The 19958-nt window shown below is 44.3% G+C and overlaps 1 protein-coding gene across 4 annotated transcripts in view; it reads right to left on the reverse strand.

The window, feature by feature from the left end:
• Positions 1 to 19958, reverse strand: part of Dhx32 (DEAH-box helicase 32 (putative)) — a 70269-nt gene that overhangs the window by 13188 nt on the left and 37123 nt on the right. For all 4 annotated transcript variants that reach the window (XM_076912199.1, XM_034495239.2, XM_034495229.1 and 1 more), the window contains exons 3-7: positions 13704 to 13897; positions 7384 to 7756; positions 2599 to 2844; positions 1004 to 1103; positions 762 to 920 (exon numbers count right to left, since the gene is read on the reverse strand). In XM_076912199.1, coding sequence (XP_076768314.1) covers positions 762 to 920; positions 1004 to 1103; positions 2599 to 2844; positions 7384 to 7756; positions 13704 to 13897 — 1072 coding nt within the window. The remainder of the gene's footprint in view (positions 1 to 761; positions 921 to 1003; positions 1104 to 2598; positions 2845 to 7383; positions 7757 to 13703; positions 13898 to 19958) is intronic.

Consider the following 19958-nt stretch of genomic DNA (forward strand, 5'->3'; position numbering starts at 1 on the left):
AGCGCCTGGCGGGAGGGAGGGGCAGAGTTAGCAGAATCCCCGGGGCTTGCTCCATGGTCAGTAGGTAGCGAGCTCCAGGTTCAATAACAGACCCTGTCTCAAAAATGAAGGTAAAGAGTGATACAGGAAAATACCTTTGGCCCTCATGCTGGCTGGTCTTATGTCAGCTTGACACAAGCTGGAGTCATCTGAAAGGAGGGAACCTCAACTGAGAAAATGCTTCCATAAGATCCAGCTGTAGGGAATATTCTTAATTAGTGATTGATGGGGGAGGGCCAGCACATTGTGAGTGGGATCATTCCTGGCCTGATGGTCCTAGATTCTATAAGAAATCAGGCTGAGAAAGCCATGTGGAGCAAGCCAGTGCACAGCATCTCCCCATGCCTCTGCACCAGCTTCTGCCTCCAGATCCCTGCCCTGCTTGAGTTCCGGTCCTGACTTCCTTCCATGAAAAACATTGATCTGGAAGTGTAAACCAAATCAACCCTTTCCTCCCTAGTTTGTTTTAGTCATGGCGTTTCATTACAGCAATAGTAACCCTAACTAAGACAAGCCTTTAGCATGCACTCGCACACACACACACACACACACCTCTAGGTTTTTATCCTTTTAAATTTTGAGATAGTTTACTCTTGTGACAGTGAAAGGGTCAGCACTGATCGAACTGCATGCTGGCTTACAGTGATAGGTGCCAGGTGCTCTCAGGAGCCATGGCAGGAAGAAATGGCAGGAGTAGGAAGAAAGTCAGAGTGTAAAGCTACCTGGCCTGCTCATGAAGTCACAGCGGCCCAAGCCAGCGATGTCCACCCTCTTCATGAAGAGCACCATGCTGGTCAGGTTGGCTTCCTGCATTTCTGCTGGCTTAAGTGGCCTCATGTCTTTGGAGGCAAATTCTTCAGTGTACAGACAGAAAAGTTTTCCTTAAAAAGTCAAGGAAAATGGCTTGAGTGTTGCTGTGACATCCCTGACGGACTTCACACTGTTACTGTGCCCACCACACTACCTGAGGGAGAAGACCCGAGGAGCTGCTTCCGGATCTCTGCTTGGCTTTGGCTGATGGGCTGCAGGACGAGGGAGTTGGCTCTGATTCGGGGGCTGTATACCTTTAACAGAAACACACATGTTAGCTCCTGGGAACTCAGGTGCAGTCACCTGCCTTTACCCACAGTGAATGCCCTGCAGCATGCCCCCACAGAAATGCTGTCAGCTTCTTCTTCTTTGTTGTCTACCACAACAAAGAAGAACTATGAGATAGAACTGCAGGCAACTTGGCATATGGCTCTGCAAGCTGCCTACCTCCACTGCACTCTGTGGAGTACGGGACCTCAGTATCACCTGCCACCAGCCTCATGTTGGTGAGTGGGAACCCCCCCTCCCAACACACACACACACACACACACACACACACACAATGCCACGTGAAAGAAAGAATTTCCATTCAAAGGGGCTGAACTGATTTGATGTTTTGTTCAGGCTGAGTGTTGCTTCAGTGGGTCCATGTTTATGACACATAGGGGATTTTCTGGGTAGTACACCTTCTGCAAATGCCACACAGCACTAGAGTTCCTCTTGTGTGTGGCTTAGAAGGGCAACTGACAGCCTGACTCAAAAGAGACTGCCTACAACTTGTTTCAAGGGAACTTTGATAAAAAAATAATTTGCATTAAGTTGTTTTATTTATAATAATTTATTATCTTTAAATTATTATTGCTGTTTGTTTTTTGAGACAGGACAGAATTTCTTTGTGTAGCCTCCCTGTTCTGGAACTCACTCTTTAGAACACAAGAGACCTACCTACTTCTGCCTCCTGAGTGCAGGATTAAAGGTGTGCATCACCACTGCCCAGCTTTAATAATTTATTTTCTAAAAAATTTAGAATTAGGGTGCTTGAGCAATGACTCACTGGTTAGATCACTGGTTGCTCTTCCAGAGTACCCTGGTTCAATTCTCAGACCACATGGCAGCTCATACCTGTCTCTAACTCCTGTTCCAGGGGATCTGACACCCTCACACAGACATACATGCAGGCAAAACACCAATGCACATGAAATAAATAAATTATATATAAAAAGAAAAAAATTAGAATTAAAACATTTTTGTCCAATTATCAAATATTTTAAAAGTTAGTCAATTCACTTGAAACCAATTTCCCTGAAGATGCTAATTACACTGATAAATGGACAACTAGATACAATATACTAGAGAAGCTTCAGAAGCTGAATAATGTACTGTGTTAGTAGCTTACCTAAAGACACAAGGGTTTGGGCACTGGGCTACTAAGTGGCAAGCCCTGGTTTAACCCCCAGTTAAAAGGGAGAAGAAAAAGAAGGGAGAAAGGAGACAGGCAGGCAGGCAGGCAGGCAGGTAGACAGAAATCAATACCTTTATGCTAAAGTTTGGTATTTCCTCAAACCTCTGACCCTCAATTAATTTGTTTCCAGACTACCAATATGCTAATGAGATACAGCCAAGACTTTAACTGATGATTCCAAGCACATCTGACACAACAGAGAGAACTCTGGGTCAACAGTGCACCCTCACTTTTTGGCTACTGCTGTAGTAGGAACCCAGCAAGTGGGTGCCAGTGATGGTAATTACCTGTCTTCTTTCCAGACCAACATCAATAACAAATTTGACCGTGTGGCTCCAGATCAGAGACTCCCCGCAGCTGGTGGTCAGCACCACCCGTCTCTGATATACTCGGCATCTTTTCTCAGTTTCATCCACTGGCCTGAACAGGCTGCATTTCTCTTTGGGATACAAAGGAATGACCACCAGCTCTCCCACGTCTGGGTTTAAGTTGGATCCTTCCTGACACACAATTTCATAGGCTTTTTCAATATCCTGAAGTGGAAAAATAGACATCCATGAAAATAAATAACAGTATTTCAGTAAAAAATGATCCCACAATTCTATAAAGTTTTAGACAATAATACACACAAAGAAAAAAAACCTCTAAGCTGTTGCCTTGAATAAGGAAAGGGGATGTAATCATCCTTTAGGCAACTTAAAATGTGATTTCTACACACTTTTATTGCCTTTATCCAGAAAGGTTTCCTCTCTAAAAATGTCCTCCCTCTTCTCTGCCTTTCTACTGTTCTCCCAGCTTATGCCACTCCTCAGACACATTAGCATGAGCAGAGGAATCAGACTCATCCTCACATCACTGTTCTGAGCCCATGGAACTAAGTGCGGCTCAACAGTACCTAGGGTTTCTATAAAGGAAGGCATGCCAGCCAGGCGTGCTGCTCATGCCTGGATTCCCAGGGCTCAGGGGCAGAGGCAGGATGATTGCCATGAGGTCAAGGACAGCCTTAACTACAGAGTGAAACTTCATTTCAAAACATAAAGGCATATGCAAAAGCACAACCGGGAGCCTCGCTTGGGTCACCTTAGACATCATTTGACCCACATATACTTCAAAGTGGCGTCAGAAAAGCTGTAAGGAGGGCAGGGAGCTGCCACTGCCTCTGTTGCCTTGCATCTGCAGGCATTTAGAATAATCTGTTCAAATGTACATCACACATATGGGGAAAAAGAACAAATGCAGTTACTAACAAGCAAATGGGAGAGCCTGAAGGTAAGGAATTTTAGTTTGCACACTTCTCAAACCCCAGCTCTGAGTCCTTTTTAATAGTTGCAATTTTTTTTTTTTTTTTGTAAAGTACAAGGCAAGCCACCAAATGGGAATCATCAGTTCACTAAAACCCCCAAACTGAAAAGTTGGCCTCCTGTGACCTCTGCAGTTTTTAAGGCTCCATCCCCTTCTCCCTGCCTTTAGCTCCTAGTGCTTTTCTTTCTATTCGTAGGGTGGGTCTAGTCACCTGCAGGGTTCTAGAGGCAGCAAAGGCTGCTGGCAGCTGGGGTGAACTGTTCCCAGGAGGTGTGCTCTCAGGCTTCCCTTTCTAGCACATACACACACAATCTTTTTTTCTCAAACTAAGCAAACAGCACGGCTATCTATATCCCAAATAGTGAAAAACTGGTCAAGTAGATAGTAAGAGAAAATTATTCTTGCAGGTGCTTGGGAAATAGGGGCAGGAGGATTGAGAAGTTCTTGGCTTCTTGTCTAAAAGACGAAAAGAACGATCCAGATTGCTTGCTTCATTTTACCACACATGTTTTCTGAGGACAGCCTCAATGGGAACACTCACATTCTTCCTGCTTTAGGTAGGTGTCGGTAACTCTCAACAGAGAATACAGACGAGGAATTCAGCTCTGGAAGCCCACTTCAGAGCAATTACCTCTAAGAATATTGTTGAAAGAAATAATTTTGGTAACCATAGAGATAATGTTTATATACACTGTGTGAAGATGGGTCTCTGTCCTTCCTTGCCTGCCTAAGGCACCCTTTGATTGGTTAAAATAACAGGCCTATGGCCAATAGCAAAAGACAGAACAGAATGTGGGCCAATGGCAGAAAGAAGAACTCTGTGAAAGAGTCATGCATGGGAAGATTTGCCACCCTGACTCAAGAGGAAGAGGTAACCAGACACATGGCAGATACAGAATAGTATAAACAGGCTGATGTAAGTTAAGAGTTAGGAGCAAGCCTAGCATAAGGCCTAGGCATATATACACAAGTAAGTCTCTCTGTCATTGTTCAGGAACTGGGACATAGAAAAGCCATAATGGTTACAGGTTAACTAAGCTGGGTTTTGTTTTGTTTTGCTTTGCTTTTTGAGACAGGGTCTCATCATGTAACTCTGGCTGACCTAAAACTCACAGAAACCTGCCTATTTCTATTGTTTAAAACATTTTTTATTGGTCACACACACACACACACACACACACACACACACACAGAGAGAGAGAGAGAGAGAGAGAGACAGAGAGACAGAGAGAGAGACAGAGAGACAGAGAGAGAGACAGAGAGAGAGACAGAGACAGAGAGAGACAGAGAGAGAGACAGACTTTTTTGCAGGAGGAGACATGAAGAAAATATCCTGCAGGAAAAAGGCAGAGGTGACAGAACAGATGCTATGTGTGGTTCTTGCTCCTCACGCATAGCTGACATACAGCTTTGAGGCCACACCTTCAAAAACTGCAAAAGGCAATGCTGAGTATGCTTCTGGGGCTTCAAGTCTGCTGTCCATTTATTTCCTCTTTTTAAATTTTATTTATTTATTGATTGATTAAGACAGACTCCCTCCCTCCCTCTCTCCCTCCCTCCCTCTCTCTCTCTTTCCCACCCCCTTTCCACCTTGGCTATCCTGGAGCTCACTCTATGAAACAGGCATGAGGTCCTGCCTGCCTCTCTAGGGCTGGAATTACGTACTCCAGCACAGCCACCGTGTTCTCTCAGTTCTTACTCAGTAAGTCTGCAGGACTCTGCTGTGACCACTTGCAAAGCTGAGACTGCAACAGCCACTGAGAGAAGGTATCTGAGATCAAAGAGGCCCTGCAGCCATGCAGAGTGTTTACCAGGAAACTCCAACCACCACCCCCCCCCTTTTTTTTTTTTTTTTTTTTTTTTTTTTTTTGGTTTTTCAAGACAGGGTTTCTCTGTGTAGCTCTGGCTGTCCTGGAATTCACTCTGTAGACCAGGCTGGCCTCAAACTCAGAAATCCACCTGCCTCTGGCTCCTAAGTGCTGGGATTAAAAGCATGTGCCACCACTGCTGGGCAGAAAACTCCAACCCTTAATTTAAGCACTGGCCTGCTGGCCCCTTACAGTGATCTGGTTAGACTACACACTATGAACTCAACTTACATCTTCTACTTAATTTATTTCATATTTTGTTCTCAGGTTAAAGAAGGCTAGAAGTACTCAGGGTGTTCAGTTCGGTCGCAGGGAAGCCCATGCACTATCGTGGGGGCCAACACACAGCAGGCATGGAGCAGAGTCAGCAGCTGGAGGATGTATGATACACCTAACAAGAGTGCATGGCTGACTCCCAAACCTACGGTGAGTGGCAATGTCTGCAAGCTGAATTTCTTAAAAAACAGCTCTCACCTCTGTTTGTCTTATATGGTACTGACAGGCCACTGCAATAGTGCCTCTGTATTCTGGGCCCGGGAGGGTGAGAGCTCCCTGCAGCTCTCATGACCATCATGTCCATGGGAGAAGACTGCCATGTTTACTGTTTCTTAACAGAAAGGACACTTTCTATGCTCTGTGGACTGCTCACCAGTTTAAAGGTCACCATGTCCCTGATGTATAGGTTCCATTACATTTACAAGAATCAGTCTTGCCGGGCAGTGGTGGCGCACGCCTTTAATCCCAACACCTGGGAGGCAGAGGCAGGCAGATTTCTGAGTTTGAGGCCAGCCTGGTCTAGAGAGTGAGTTCCAGGACAGCCAGGGCTACACAGAGAAACCCTGTCTTGAAAAACAAAAACAACAAAACAAGAATCAGTCTCTAAGACAACCTCTATGCCAAACCTGTTATGATCTTTAGTTTCCAAAGCATCCATTTGGGATTTTTTTGAGACAGTTTCATTCAGCTTCTACCTTCTGACTCTAGGATCTCATGGTTCAGCCTGGTGAGTCCATGACTACAGGCCTGCCTGTACCTGGCTGTTTGGAAATTTCTGATTTTAATCTCAAAGAGTCCTGTTTCTCCTGTCATCTCCATCTGGCAGTTTCAACTTTCAAATGTCTTAGATTCCTAACTTCACTGCTGTTCCCTTCCCCAGGCTCTACTCTGCCCCCTCATCATTGTGTTACCTCCTCAAGGGCCTTTTTAAACATTCTAAATCATGTAATAAATCACCACCAGAGAAGATTAGTATTCAGAAGAAGGTATACCATCTACACAAACTACTGATAAATGTCCTTATGCAGATGAGACTCTAAATTACTTTCCCTAAGGAAACAAATTTTAAGTCTCAAGACCCACCCCAAGCTCCTATAATTCTGAGCCTGAATTGAAGTCACACCTCCGAGCTACCCCTTCCCACCCTGGCAGATCCTCACCAAGGCAGGGACTCATTCCTTTGTAGCTAATCTTTATTCAACACTTTCTGGTTCCCGTTAATCACTAGAACTCCTGCACACCTGCTTCTTACTGAGAGGATAGAAACACTGGAGGCCAGGGTAAAACAGGCTGCTAGTCTTTGGGAGAGCAGTCTACTTCAGATGCTGCTGAGAGGGCAGCAGAGTGTGGAGTCCTCTGTGTCCATTGTGTCTCCACAAGAGACGGCCGGCTTCCATCAAGCTGGGCCCTGGATCCTCAAGATGCCACCCCATTCCTTCTCAGACCTGAGAGACTGAAGGTTTTGTCTACCCTATCTGTGCTGCAGCTAATGTGTACAATGAGGTGTGCTGCAGGGAGTATCTGCACGGTGGCTAGGCAATGGGAGCCACGAGGTGCTGATGGGAAACTTCCCAAAGGAAATGCCTTTGACAACACTCGGTCGGGTCGGAATGCCATTTAACTTACTTGTTCACAGGCCAGGAAGACCACAACATCACCCTTCTCACCCGAGCGGTGAATTTCAAAGATAAGGCGTACGGCAGGCTCGAGGGACTCCTTCTGAGCCCCACTCAGGTGCACCACCTCCACGGGGTGCTTGTTCCTCACTTCTATGACAGGCACGCTTCCATAGTAGGAGCTGAGTTTGCTGATGAGGAGAGGAGAGCAGTTAATTATGAGCTTCAGTTCTGGTCTTGCCAGTAGCACATCTTTAAGGAGTCCAAGCAGCACATCCGTCGCCAGGCTTCTCTCATGGATGTCGTCCAAGATGATGACGCCGTAGCTACCCAGGAAAGGATTGGACATCATTTCTCTCTGCAGCATGTCATCAGTACAGTACCTATACAGAAGACACATTCAAGTTAGAGAATTCTCATGAATACCATGTAAAGGACTCCCTAAAATATACACGTATGCTCTGCCTTTTTCTGTGGCACTGGTTACATTTTTTCTTGGAGCTAAGATTCCTTTGAGAATCTGAAGGGCTACAGCACAGAACCCCACATAAACACATTTTAAAGGCCCTTTGTACATGCCCAGTGAGTCCTCAAGGCTCACCACAGAATGCTGGTCAGAGGCCTCACCTTACAGAGGTCTATAACTAGTGATCATGAGTATTCTGCTGTTAATCACAAGCTTATGCAAACTCACTGGTACAAATGATAATAAATGCATGTAACATTTGCCTGCTGCTTTGTAAACTAAACAGTATTGTCATGGAACATCCTTACTGGACAGTTACCTCCTTTCCTGTCATTGATGGAACTCTGGGTACTACCATACATTTTACAAGGTGAGAACCCAGAACTCACGGCCCAGTCACTCACATTAAGACTTTCACTGGGGTTGCTGGTGGCAATTGTGTCACCAAGTTGCTAACATCATTAAGTTTGAAATGTTGTTCAAACAAGAGCAAACAGAGGTAGCTACCCAGTAACCATCAGTTTGGAGTACTTGTGCAAACTGCCTAGCATGCCTGATGGGGCAGGAAGGGCATTAGTGATTTTATTTGTCTGAGGTGTTGGTCTCGAATTCAAAATCTTCCAGCTTCAGCCTCCTTCATTAGTGATTTAATAGATCCCACCCCAGAAGCCTTTGAGATACTTAAAAAGAAAAAAAAAAGTAAAGGCCCCATGGTAATGATCCACTACCATAAAAGATTTCTTTCTGATACTATCTGTATATGCATAGAGATTACTGTTTGAAGAGGAAGTATTATGAATTCTCCACCTCTCCCAGCACTTAAGACTGAGGTTGTTGGACAGGTCTGCTGGCAGTGCTGGCCCCTGGCTGACATTTAGCTTGGATTTGGGGAGAGCTTCCACCCTACCCCAAACTGACACAGGTGGCTGTATCAGTGCAGGAATAATGTGAACACATGCTTTCTGTCCTCTGTGGAGACCCTATTCATGGTTCACTTGGCTGGCTTTGCTCTCTATCGGCTTCACTGTGATAAGCTTCAGTTGCGAGGAGACTGTTCTGAATATAGTGACCCTCAGACAAACCAAACCTGATGGAACTGGGGACCCCGGCCCAGTAGGGAGCCCAACCTAGTAGTACTCAATACCCTTTCAAGGGAGGACAGAGAGCATGGAAGCGAGCGTTTCCTTCTAGTTCCTAGTTTGGGCCCTGGGCCAATACATATATTTCTCACTTAACCTTCAGAATAAATCTTGAGGAAAAATGTTGCCCCTCTTATTTATAAATAAAGAAAATGAGCTAACAGTTTAAGGAGTCTAGCAAGGCTCACAAAGCTAGAGTCAAGGTTTGATTTTTTGTTTGTTTGTTTTTTGAGACAGGGTCTCACTATGTAGCCATGGCTTGCCTATGACTTACAATGTAGCTCAGGTTAACCCCAAACTTCCTACTACATATAGGAATTAAAGGGAGACACCACCTCAGGGTTAAGATGTGAACCAAATGATTTATCATACTTGATGCTGTTATCAAATCAGAGACTACTTCTTCAGGCGCCAGCGTTTGGACAGTAAGATTTTAGATTTGGTCTTCCTTCCACTTTATGAGATCAAAGCTTCTCTCTCTGCCTTTCTGTTCATATAGACTCATCCTAGGTCTTATCAGGTGAGCAGTATCAAATTGTAGATCATTCCTAAATGATCAAACCTAAGAGTGAAGTTTTCCTGAGTACAATATTATTGCATTTCATGCAAGATGCAGACAAATGCACCTACAATCTAGCTTTCCAGGCATCTTCTGCCAAGGTTAACTAGGACACAAAGACCTAAGCTACTGTTGCCCTATTTCAAAGCAAATTATGTTTATGTCAGTTCCTTTCATGTCACAAAAACGACCTTGTTCTTTTCAGCAAAGCTCAGCTGAGTAACCATCTAGTCAGCACTCAGCCCCTCAACGCTATGCTTCCTATAAAGTGGAGGAGGCATGAGTTATGTAAATATATCCAGCTTGGTTCAAAGGAGAGAGATCGGTGGCCTATTTAAAACTCAGCTAAATTCAGCATGATGATGCAATTCTCTCTCTTTCTCCCTCTCTCTCCCTCCTCCCTTCTTTTTCTTCTCTTCTTCCTCTTTCTCTCCCTCCCTCTCTCCCTCCATCTCTCTTCTTTTTCTTTCTCTTCTCTTCTTCCTTTCTCCCTCCCCCTCTCTCTCTTCCCCCTTCCCTCCCTTCCCTCCCCCCTCTGTCTCCCCCCTCCTTCTCTCCCTCTCTCCCACCCCATCCTGTAACCCTGGCTGGGCTGGAGCTCACTATGTAGACTCACTGGCCTCAGAAATCCTGTCTCTGCCTCTGGCGTTCTGGGATTAAAGGTGTACTCCACCAAGCTTGGCAAGCAAGATTTATTTCTCATTTTCACATTAATAAGATTCCATGTGAATAATGCTTTAAAAATGTTGTCATGGTAACTACATAGACATGCTGTCAGTGTGATAGGTAATGTAACACAGTTAGCACCTTAAATTCTCAAGACTTGTAAGAGCCAAGAATACATATTTAAAAGTTGTATTAATATTTGTATCTTCTGAATTTTTTTTCTTTTTTTCTGAAATGTTTTATACTGAGTTTGACCATAATGAAAACTGGAAACTCTTCAGTTCTGAAAACTGAAGAGGTTTAAGAGCCACACCCACTGCACAGCAGACCCCACTGCACAGGAGAGGCATACAGAGAAGAACGCACTTTCAGGTATGCAATATTTAGATGTCTACTATCTGGAAAGGCCAGAAAAAAAGCTTAAGGAGCTAAATTGTTTGTTTTTTAATATCATTAAAAAAGGAAAAGGCAGGAAGGCAGGCAGGCAGGCAGGCAGGCAGGCAGGCAGGCAACATTACCTCTATCAAGTATCTATGATATGCCCAGTAGGGTTGCAAAGAAACAAAGATAAAACAATATAGAGCACCAGCTTCTCAAATTAGTAATGACCTTTAAAGTTTCCGACTGAAGGCTGGCAAAGAGGCTCAGTGGCAGAGCACTTGCCCAGCATGTGTAAGGTCCTGGCCCATTAAGAAACATCTGTGGTTTAGGTTGCCATTCAATCTGAGGGCACGCAAAATCATAGCCAGCACACCTTTCCAGGTAAATGAACTGGTTCTGGTAAAAACTGTAAAGATTTAATTACATTTAATTATAATCATAAACTAGCTACCACCCACCCTATGCTTCGGCCTGCCTACCCAGCCATTTACTCCTCACAGCGCCCTCTGAACAGCCACTGGTCTTTTCGATGAGGAGACATGAACAGAAAGAGCTCTGGGTGGGAACCTCTGCAGAGGCCCTGCTAGAAAGCTGCAGACACTGGCTGTATAGCCATGAGGGATCCTAGGCAGACAGCATTCTGGGAGGAAAGGAGGGTTGTTATTTTCTTTACTGTAGGAGCTTTCAGATCTTTGAGCCACCTTCAGGCTCAGACCCTTCCCGTGTGCTGCTACCAAGTTCTTACAGTGAAGATAAGGAAAGGCAGTCTGAGCAGCAGAGAACAGAACCTGCAGTAGCCGGAATAGGCCATCCACATGAGCTATCGCTTATACCAAGCCTCAGGGTTCCCACTCAGAGTCAACATTTTAGTACAGAAACTCAGTCCTTCCTCTGCCTGGCAGAATCCAGTGTTTAAAATAATCTTATTAAAGTCAAGTCTAAAACATACAGATGTTTTTAAAAGTATGTTCTGTTAAACTCTTAACAATGATAGTACATCCCAGGATAAGTACTTTCATGGATTTCATAATAATAATAATAACAACAATAACTTAAAATTATGATTCCACACTTGTTAACCTAAAAACCATTACATCTAAGAGTTCTTTTGAAGCCTAAATGTAGTGATTGCAGAACTTAGTTGAAGCCATTATTTGATTAAAACAGACATTTCAAAGGCCACTTAAAAAAATTAAAAATAAAAATAGAGGGGCAGTGGGCCCCTCTAGTCCTAGACTGGGGGGAGGGCAGGAGGACTAAGAGCTTTGGACCAGCCTTGGCTACAGAATGAGACTTCTCACAGTCCTTCAGTCAAAAGTCGTGACTGAGATGCTAAGCTTAAGCACTCTCGCTCTTCCCTCGTCTGTTGTTTCTTTTGTCCTGTGTAACCAATCTCCAACTACTTTGTGAGTTCCTAAGAGGCAGGGAAGGGGTGATTTTCTTTTGTATGTGACCTGTATATAGTAGTAATTTACAAGCACATAAACACCCAATAGTTCCACACATTGTGAATTTTTTACAAAAGTAAAACAGCCTGAAGAACCTTGTTTAGGTCAGTGAGTTACTGGCCTGAACATTCCCCATGGCTGGACACTTGCTTCTAACACTGAGTCACAAGGGCATTCTGGATGGCCTTCAAAGCTTGGACCAGGGCAGTACTCCCTCCTCCCACCACCAAGTTAGGGAACGTCCTCTACAGGATAAGCATATCAGACGCAGGGATAGCAGTGTGCAGAATGCTACTCCTGTCCTGTAATTCTGAAGCAGCACAAATCAACAAGAGGGCCACACACCAACCAGCATGTTACATGAGTGGATTGTAAGTGTGCAGATATTCTGGCCCTGAGACCAGTATATTCTGATCTCTTAAGCTCCTAGAGGGGAAGAAAGTGTCCAGGGCACCTGATGCACATCCGGTGGTCACCTCTGGCTGTAAGCAGCTTTGGCCACTCCTTGCAGAGTGGGATAGGCACAGGTGCTATCTGTCTATGAGGGAGACAGAACACTAAGAGAAGCCCTGACCTTGAGAAGTTAGTCCCCCCCTCCACTTCAATTATCTCTTTGCATATCTTTCCTGCTCAGAATCCAGCCCTTGGAAGCTTCCGATAAAGAAAGTTAACACAAACAGCTGATAACATAACTTACTTCGGCCTCAAAGACAGCTCACCCCACAAGGTCAGGGGAGCCCTGAGGTTCAGGTGACCCTTGCACTGAGTTCTGAGTGACTAGAAAGAATTGGCCAATCCCAGAAACAGCAACAGACAGGAAAAGCACAGTGATGGTCGGAGTGAGAAATTCCTTTCTTTAAAAACTCAGTTATGTCACGTGAGCATGGTTTTGTTTTAATCCCAGGTGTGGGGTATAGGGTTGCTTCAGATTGTCCACAGCTGCTAACTATGATTGCCTTGTGCTCTAGGAGGGGCATGATTTTTGCCAGCTGAAGATAGTTTACGTTTGGAATTCTGGGGATGCTTGAGAATGTGTAAAAGCCCAGAGAAGGCCGGCGGAGGCTGCTGCTTTTGCTGGTTGGAGATGTTCTGACAACTAAAACTGGACTTGCCCCTAGGAACTTGATGCACCTAATCAACAGGAAGTAGTCTAAGGAGGTCTATGCCCCATTTCCCCTCTAACCTCCTTTCTCTCCTACCTACTGCTGGGGGTGGGAAGAGATTAGGTGGAATAAAGGTTAGAAGGGTGGTAGATAATAGGACCCAATAAAGAAGCCAAAAAGTATGGCTACAGATGGGTAGACAGGTATAAGCCATAGAGGTGGAAACATAGGTAGGTATCACATAGAGCCACAGGGCCACATGGTGGCACACGGTCAATGACATGGACTCACCAAGAGGTACAGCTCTCTAAGTACGAGACGGAAAGTCTTGGGTGAAACTAAGAAGTTATAATTTTCCCCCTGAGGATTATAATCACAGAAGACAAGACAAGAGACAACAAAGGATACCAGGGAGGGAAACAAGGGAGGAATGTGTGTCAGGCTAGAGAGGGTAGTCATTACACCAGGAGTGCTTGACATGCAGAAGGCCAGGCCAGCGCTCTGAGGGCTGTAGAACCCAAGCCGAGAAAGAGGCACCTAGGCTGTAGTGAAGTGTCTACATACAAACCTCAGGATTGTTTCACTGGTGCAGCAGTTCTCAAAAGGAATCACATAGCCAACTTCATGACCAATATTAACATCCATCTCGTCGGCTACCCGCAGGGCCAGCTGGACTGCCGTCTGCTTGTGGACCTGTGTGCATATCACGCCCCCATGCTGGTAATGGATGGAAAGGCAATATTCAGCACACCACTGAGGAACCTTTGACAGGGAAAAATGACACAGGATCAGCCCTTGCTAGGAAGGACAGACAAGCACAAAACACAGAGGAGTAGCTCTGTCTCACGGCTGGCTTCATGTTTTCTAAGATCTTTTTCTTTCACTGGTTAATTACCAGCAGATGGTGCCAAGAACAGTTCTAATCCTTACTTAGTAGAGCTCTGAGCAATAGATACTATGACTTTAACCACTAAAACATGAAGTTAAGAGCATACCGTTGTTATCATAAAACAGAAACAATTAAGTTTTGACTCACTGATTTTAGAAAGGCAGTTAAGGACATGAAAAACTTATGCCTCTTAAAATACTTTAGATTTGTTTATGTGTGTGAGTATTTTGCTCACATATGTGCATGCAGTGCCCCCAGAGTCCAGAAGGAGGAGTTGGAGCTCTGAGAACTAGAGTTATCAATGGTGCCAGGAACAGGACCCAGGCCTTCTCCACGTGCAGCAAGCACTCTTATCTGATGAGCAGTCCCTCCAGCTCCAACCTATGCCAGTTTTGAGAGACTCATATAGTCACAAATTATTTTTTCTAGTAATAAGGAGGTCCCATAAAACTACAACTTTGTATGAGCTATTATGTTTTAAAGAATGTAATATTAAATAGCATTTAAATACAAAGTAACAACCCAAAATTAAAGCATTTAAATTCATGCAATTATAACAATACCCAAATTAGCATGCTTAACATAGCTCTACTAATAAAAGCTAAAACAGTTTGTCAATTTATTATCTGAATGTAATTAAAAATTAACCTAGTGAGACAACCAACTTGTCTAGAGTCAATTTCAAGCAAAGCTGCCCTTTAATCATTTTATTTTCAAAATCCTTTTATGTAAAATGTGTTATACAGCTGGAGTGATGGTTCATTGTTAAAAGAACTGGCTGCTCTTCCAGTGGACCTGGGTTTGATTCCCAGAGTGGTTCACAACTGACTGCAATTCCAGTTCCAGGGGAATCTGGTACCCTCTTCTGACTTCTATGGGCACTAGACATGCATGTGGTGCAGAAATAGGCACACAGGCAACACACACACACACACACACACACACACACACACACACACACGTAATAATAATAATAACAACAACAATAATAAATAGGGGCTGGTTAAGAGCATGGACTGCTTGTCCAGAGGTTGTGAGTTCAATTCCCAGCAACCACATGGTGGCTCACAGCCATCTGAAAAGGGATCTGATGCCCTCTTCTGGTGGGTCTGAAGACAGCTATAGTATACTCATATACACTAAATAAATCTAAAAAAATATGTAAATTTTAAAAATTAAAAATAAAATGTGTCATGGATCAACTGACTTTTAATTAAGTTCATTTGTGCAAGAATTATAGTAGAAGGTACCAAATTTGTTTTGTACACTATAATCTTAAGGCACTGTTAATAAAATATGCTTTGGTACATGAATTTTAAAAAGTCCATGGGTGGTTTTGTTTTTCAAGATAGGGTTTCTCTGTGTAATCCTGTCTGTCCTGGAACACACTCTGTAGACTAGGCTGGTGTTGAACTTAGAGAGATCTGAATGCCTCTGCCTCTGCCTCCTGAGTGCTGGGATTAAATGTGTATACACAGGTTTACTGCCGGTCCAATAGTGTTTTAAAAACTGATCCAGGTAGTAAAAACCTGTTAACATTTTTAGATTATCTTGAGGTTTGCTACTGAGACTGACTCATTATAGGATTGTTAGATTTTAATTCTCATAATAATTTGAGAATGTTAGTAGTTCCAAAATGAGCTACATATTTGCCATGATTAATGCACAAAGGTAATCCTTCTACACTACAGGGCAACCTTGTCAATAGACTGAAAACTATCAGTCATTATTTATTCACTGCCTACTTGTTCTATGAAAGAAAGTTTAAGCACTGGGGAACTCAAACTGCTTAACTCAGGAATTGAGCCAGGTACCCAGGAGCCCCAGGTCGGTTGTGTAGTGTTCTGTTTCACAGAAAGCAGGGTTTTTTTTTTTTTTTTTCTTTTTCCCCTATGCTTTTGTCTCCTTATCTGTGAAACAATTCACTGAACAGGAGACTGACCACCAAGTCTGAGCATCTCCTTGTTCTCTCCAAGGCTCACTGCCCTAGATCCTACTGTGCTGATAAACAGCTGGCAGACCTGGGTTGGGAAGTGCTGTGGTAGGATGCTTACCACCACAGAGCCACAGGCTCCTCATTGCAGAGCCACAGGCTCCCTGTCCTCTCATTACAGAGGCACAGGCTCTTCATCCCCTCATTGTAGAGCCATAGGCTCCTCATCCCCTCACTGCAGAGCCATAGGCTCTTCATCCCCTCATTGTAGAGCCACAGGATCCCCATCTCCTCATTGCAGAGCCACAGGCTCCCCATCCTCTCATTGCAGAGCCATAGGTTCCCCATCCCCTCATTGCAGAGCCATAGGCTCCTCATCCCCTCACTGCAGAGCCATAGGCTCCTCATCCCCTGTAGACTGAGGTGTGAGAGCAGAGATCCAGATTCTTCATCACCAAATTATGATATTCCAGTTATCAGTTAATATTTGTTAATCAAGCAAAGACAGTGTCTTGTACTTTTCCAGAAATATTTAAAATTTCTATGATCGTAAATACTCTATCTTGAATTATTTCAAAATCACTGGCCTAAATAGAAATTCACAAAAACTCCTGTTTCCTTCGTTCCTTGGTGTAATGGTTAAAACCTTCATGTTCAATCTGATAGGACTTAAAATCACCCAGGAGCATGTCTGTGAGGGCATTCCAGAAAGGCTTGGTCGAAGAGAGAAGGCTCAAAATGTATGTAGAATATCATGTTCTAGATTAGAGTCCTAGACTGAATAAAAAGGAGAAGGGAGGCAGGGTGCCCTTTACTCCAAGGATGGCATCCTTGCTGTGCTGCATGAGGGCCTGCATTCATGTCCAGCACTGATATGAAAAAAGACGCCTCTGTAATGCCAGTTCTAGAGGCAGAGGCAGGCAGCTCCCAGGGCTCACTAGCCAGTCTGAATCAGCAAGCTCCAGGTGACTGGGAAAGGTCAGTCCGCAGGGCAGATAGAACAGCCGGTGGAGGAGGGAGCACATGCTTGCTTTGCTCAGAGTACAGATGTTTACTTAGCAACCAAATTCACAGCCCAGCAGTTAACCACAGCTAATTACAGAGCCTAGAAGAAGTGTCCATTACATGTGGATAATAACAGTAAGCCTCGAAACTGCAGGCTGAAATGTTCTCTCTCTGAACAGAAAAGGGAGGAGTCCCAGTGTTAGACTGCCTACCCTTATGGCCTCATTATTCTAGGCTAGAAGTTCTAAACATGTATGTCATGACCCCTTGGAGGGGGGAGGTGTCAAACAACCCTATCACAGGGGTCACCTAGGATCTTAGGAAAACACAGATATTTATATTGTGATTCATAACAGTAGCAAAATTACAGTTACGAATTAGTAATAAAATAATTTTATGGTTGGGGGGGTCACCAAAACACAAGGAACTGCATTAAAGGGTCACAGCAATAGGAAGTTTGAAAACCACTATTCTATGCAAACCAGGGGCCATTCTGGTCAATCCTTGGCAAATGTCAGGTACTGCTGAAAAGAGTAAGAGTCAGGCTGGAGAGCTAGCTCAGTATTTAAGAGCACTGGCTGTTCCAGGTCTTGAGTTCACATCTCAGCACCCACATGGTGGCTGAACAACCATCTGTAATGGAATCTGATTCCCTCTTCTGGTGAATGAATGGATGGATAGATAGATGATAGATAGATAGATAGATAGATAGATAGATAGATAATCTTAAAAAACCAATAAAATATTTAAAATATTTTCTTTAAAAAAGGAGTCAGAAAAAGCTAGAAGTCTGGCCATTTCCTAACATCCTAGGCCAGAGGAGCACTTTCCAAGAGAGCTTGGTACTCTGTACCTCTGCACTGGTGAATACTCTGCCTACTGCTGTGATCAAGCACCTTGCTTGAACACTCCTCCAGGCAATCCTTGATTGTCCCAAGAGGACCCCTCACTCTGGCCACCTCACAATCACCTGCTGGACAGAGCTCTCAGTCCTCACTGCAGTTTCTCTTTGGAAGTTCTTTCTCCACCAGAATGTCCTACTTTGGGCAGACTAGGAATCAAGTTGGATCTGTGGAAGCCACAGGCATGCAGCAAGCTCCATCTTTCCATGGCCCGCTGGGCTTGCTCTATTTGGGGAAGGTGAATTCTGAGACACTGTGACAGCAATGACACAGCAAAAAAAGATAGGGAACCACTCTTTCACCTCCTGAGAAAGAAAACTCTTCCACACAGCTTGCTCATCTGGAGTGCAGCAGTAGACAATACATACATCTAGATACGTGGTTTACAAATATCCACCAGCTGGAAATCAATCACTTAGGACTCATCTATCAAATCATCACATTTTTTCAATCTACTTCCTGTAAGTGTTTTTATGACCTGTCAGGCCTGCTAACTGCATAAAGGCCCTCACAGTGAGCTGTGCCTTCTACTCTGCCCACAGCCTCACCTGCTTCCAGGACTCCTGGGACAGGAGCAAGTGTCAGAGTAGATGCCAGTAATGTATGTCTCCTGCCTTGAGGGCAGTGAGAGGGGTGGGTAACCCAACTCCCACCGGCTTTGTGGCCTTCTATTACTGACTGATGCTCTCTCCCAGTACAAATTCGGGAGATGAAACAAAAAGATTCCAGTGTCCATGCTTAAGAATGCAGGCTGTGGGACTCTGGGAGACTTAAGGTCAGCTGCTCAGATCTCTTATAAGAATCCACCAGCCAAATTCAGTTCAACTCATTGTGTATGGCTTCATCGTGGCCAATCTGGCAAGATAACTTCCACAACAGCAGCGCTGGTGTGGAGCTGTCTTGTCCTTTCCATCAACTGCTACAGCCAGCTTATGCCCATTAACATTGGAAAAAGAAGCAAGAAGTCCCCTATGAGAGAAAATGTGAGAACACTATTCCATGCAACTTTTCCTGGCCCCCACATCTCCAGGCCCTTGCTGATCTCTCTGGCTCGCGTAGAAACCTCTTTCATGTCTCCTAGTGTCCCAAGGACATCAATCCTCCAGAGCGGCAATCTCTTCAATACCAAGATAATCACAGACTTTCTTTATCCAAAGGAGTCCTAAGGAATAGCAATCCACCCAAAGATAGGAGTCTCTCCACATGATCCCTGTGGAGGGGCTATGAAGCGGACTCCTAATGCAGCTTATTTTGCCCAGTGCCAACCAGTAAGTGAGAATACTTGTGAGTGCTTGTGAGTTTCGAGTCATACAAATCCCACATGTTTGGTTCTGGGTGTACATAAGTCAAATCTATTGGCACAGAATGGTGGATGAGGATGCCCGGCCATGACTGGAGACACTTACCACCACCAATGTCTTAAACTAAATCTTAGCTGTTTTGTGCTCAGTCATGTCACAGACTGCTGAGGGCCATGCAGGAGGAACTGCAAATGGCTCTAGAACTCATGCAATGCAGTTCATGGGTTACCACGGCCATATGGGTGGGCCTTGGTGTGCCACGGTCCCAAGGACTATATATCCTGAGGACTTTATGCTATTATGGAGTTCTCTGCTTGCTGCCCTCACATCCCTCTTAATCTAAGAATTCTATGAAAACTTTAAGGAGGCTTCCAGTTCCTCATTGGACAGTATCTCTGGCATTCACAGTACTAATGCCTGATCTCTTTCAGGCATTGCTGCTGGAGCAGATTAATAATTCAATCACCACCCTAGGAAAAAACTTAGAGATGTAGCTTGTCAGCAGTGACCACTACCCTTAGAAAACATTTGGGAAAATAAAAGTGTTAGTGAAGCTAGGGTGAGATGTTTTTACTACTGGCTCTGATGTAGAAAATCTTAGGGAACAGTATGAAGTTGAGAAAGACACACTCTGATTAGTTAAGCTAGGGACCCTTTATGGTCAGGGAACAAGAACAATGGCAGCACTGGCTGACGTGACTCTCACTGAGGCTGGATTGGTGATGACTTCTTATACCCATTTTTGCCCTCAGCTTCCTGATATGATTTATTAAAAGTTGCTGATAAGTAGATA

This window comes from Arvicanthis niloticus, chromosome 1 (assembly GCF_011762505.2).
Source record: "Arvicanthis niloticus isolate mArvNil1 chromosome 1, mArvNil1.pat.X, whole genome shotgun sequence".
Taxonomy (NCBI): Eukaryota; Metazoa; Chordata; class Mammalia; order Rodentia; family Muridae; genus Arvicanthis; species Arvicanthis niloticus.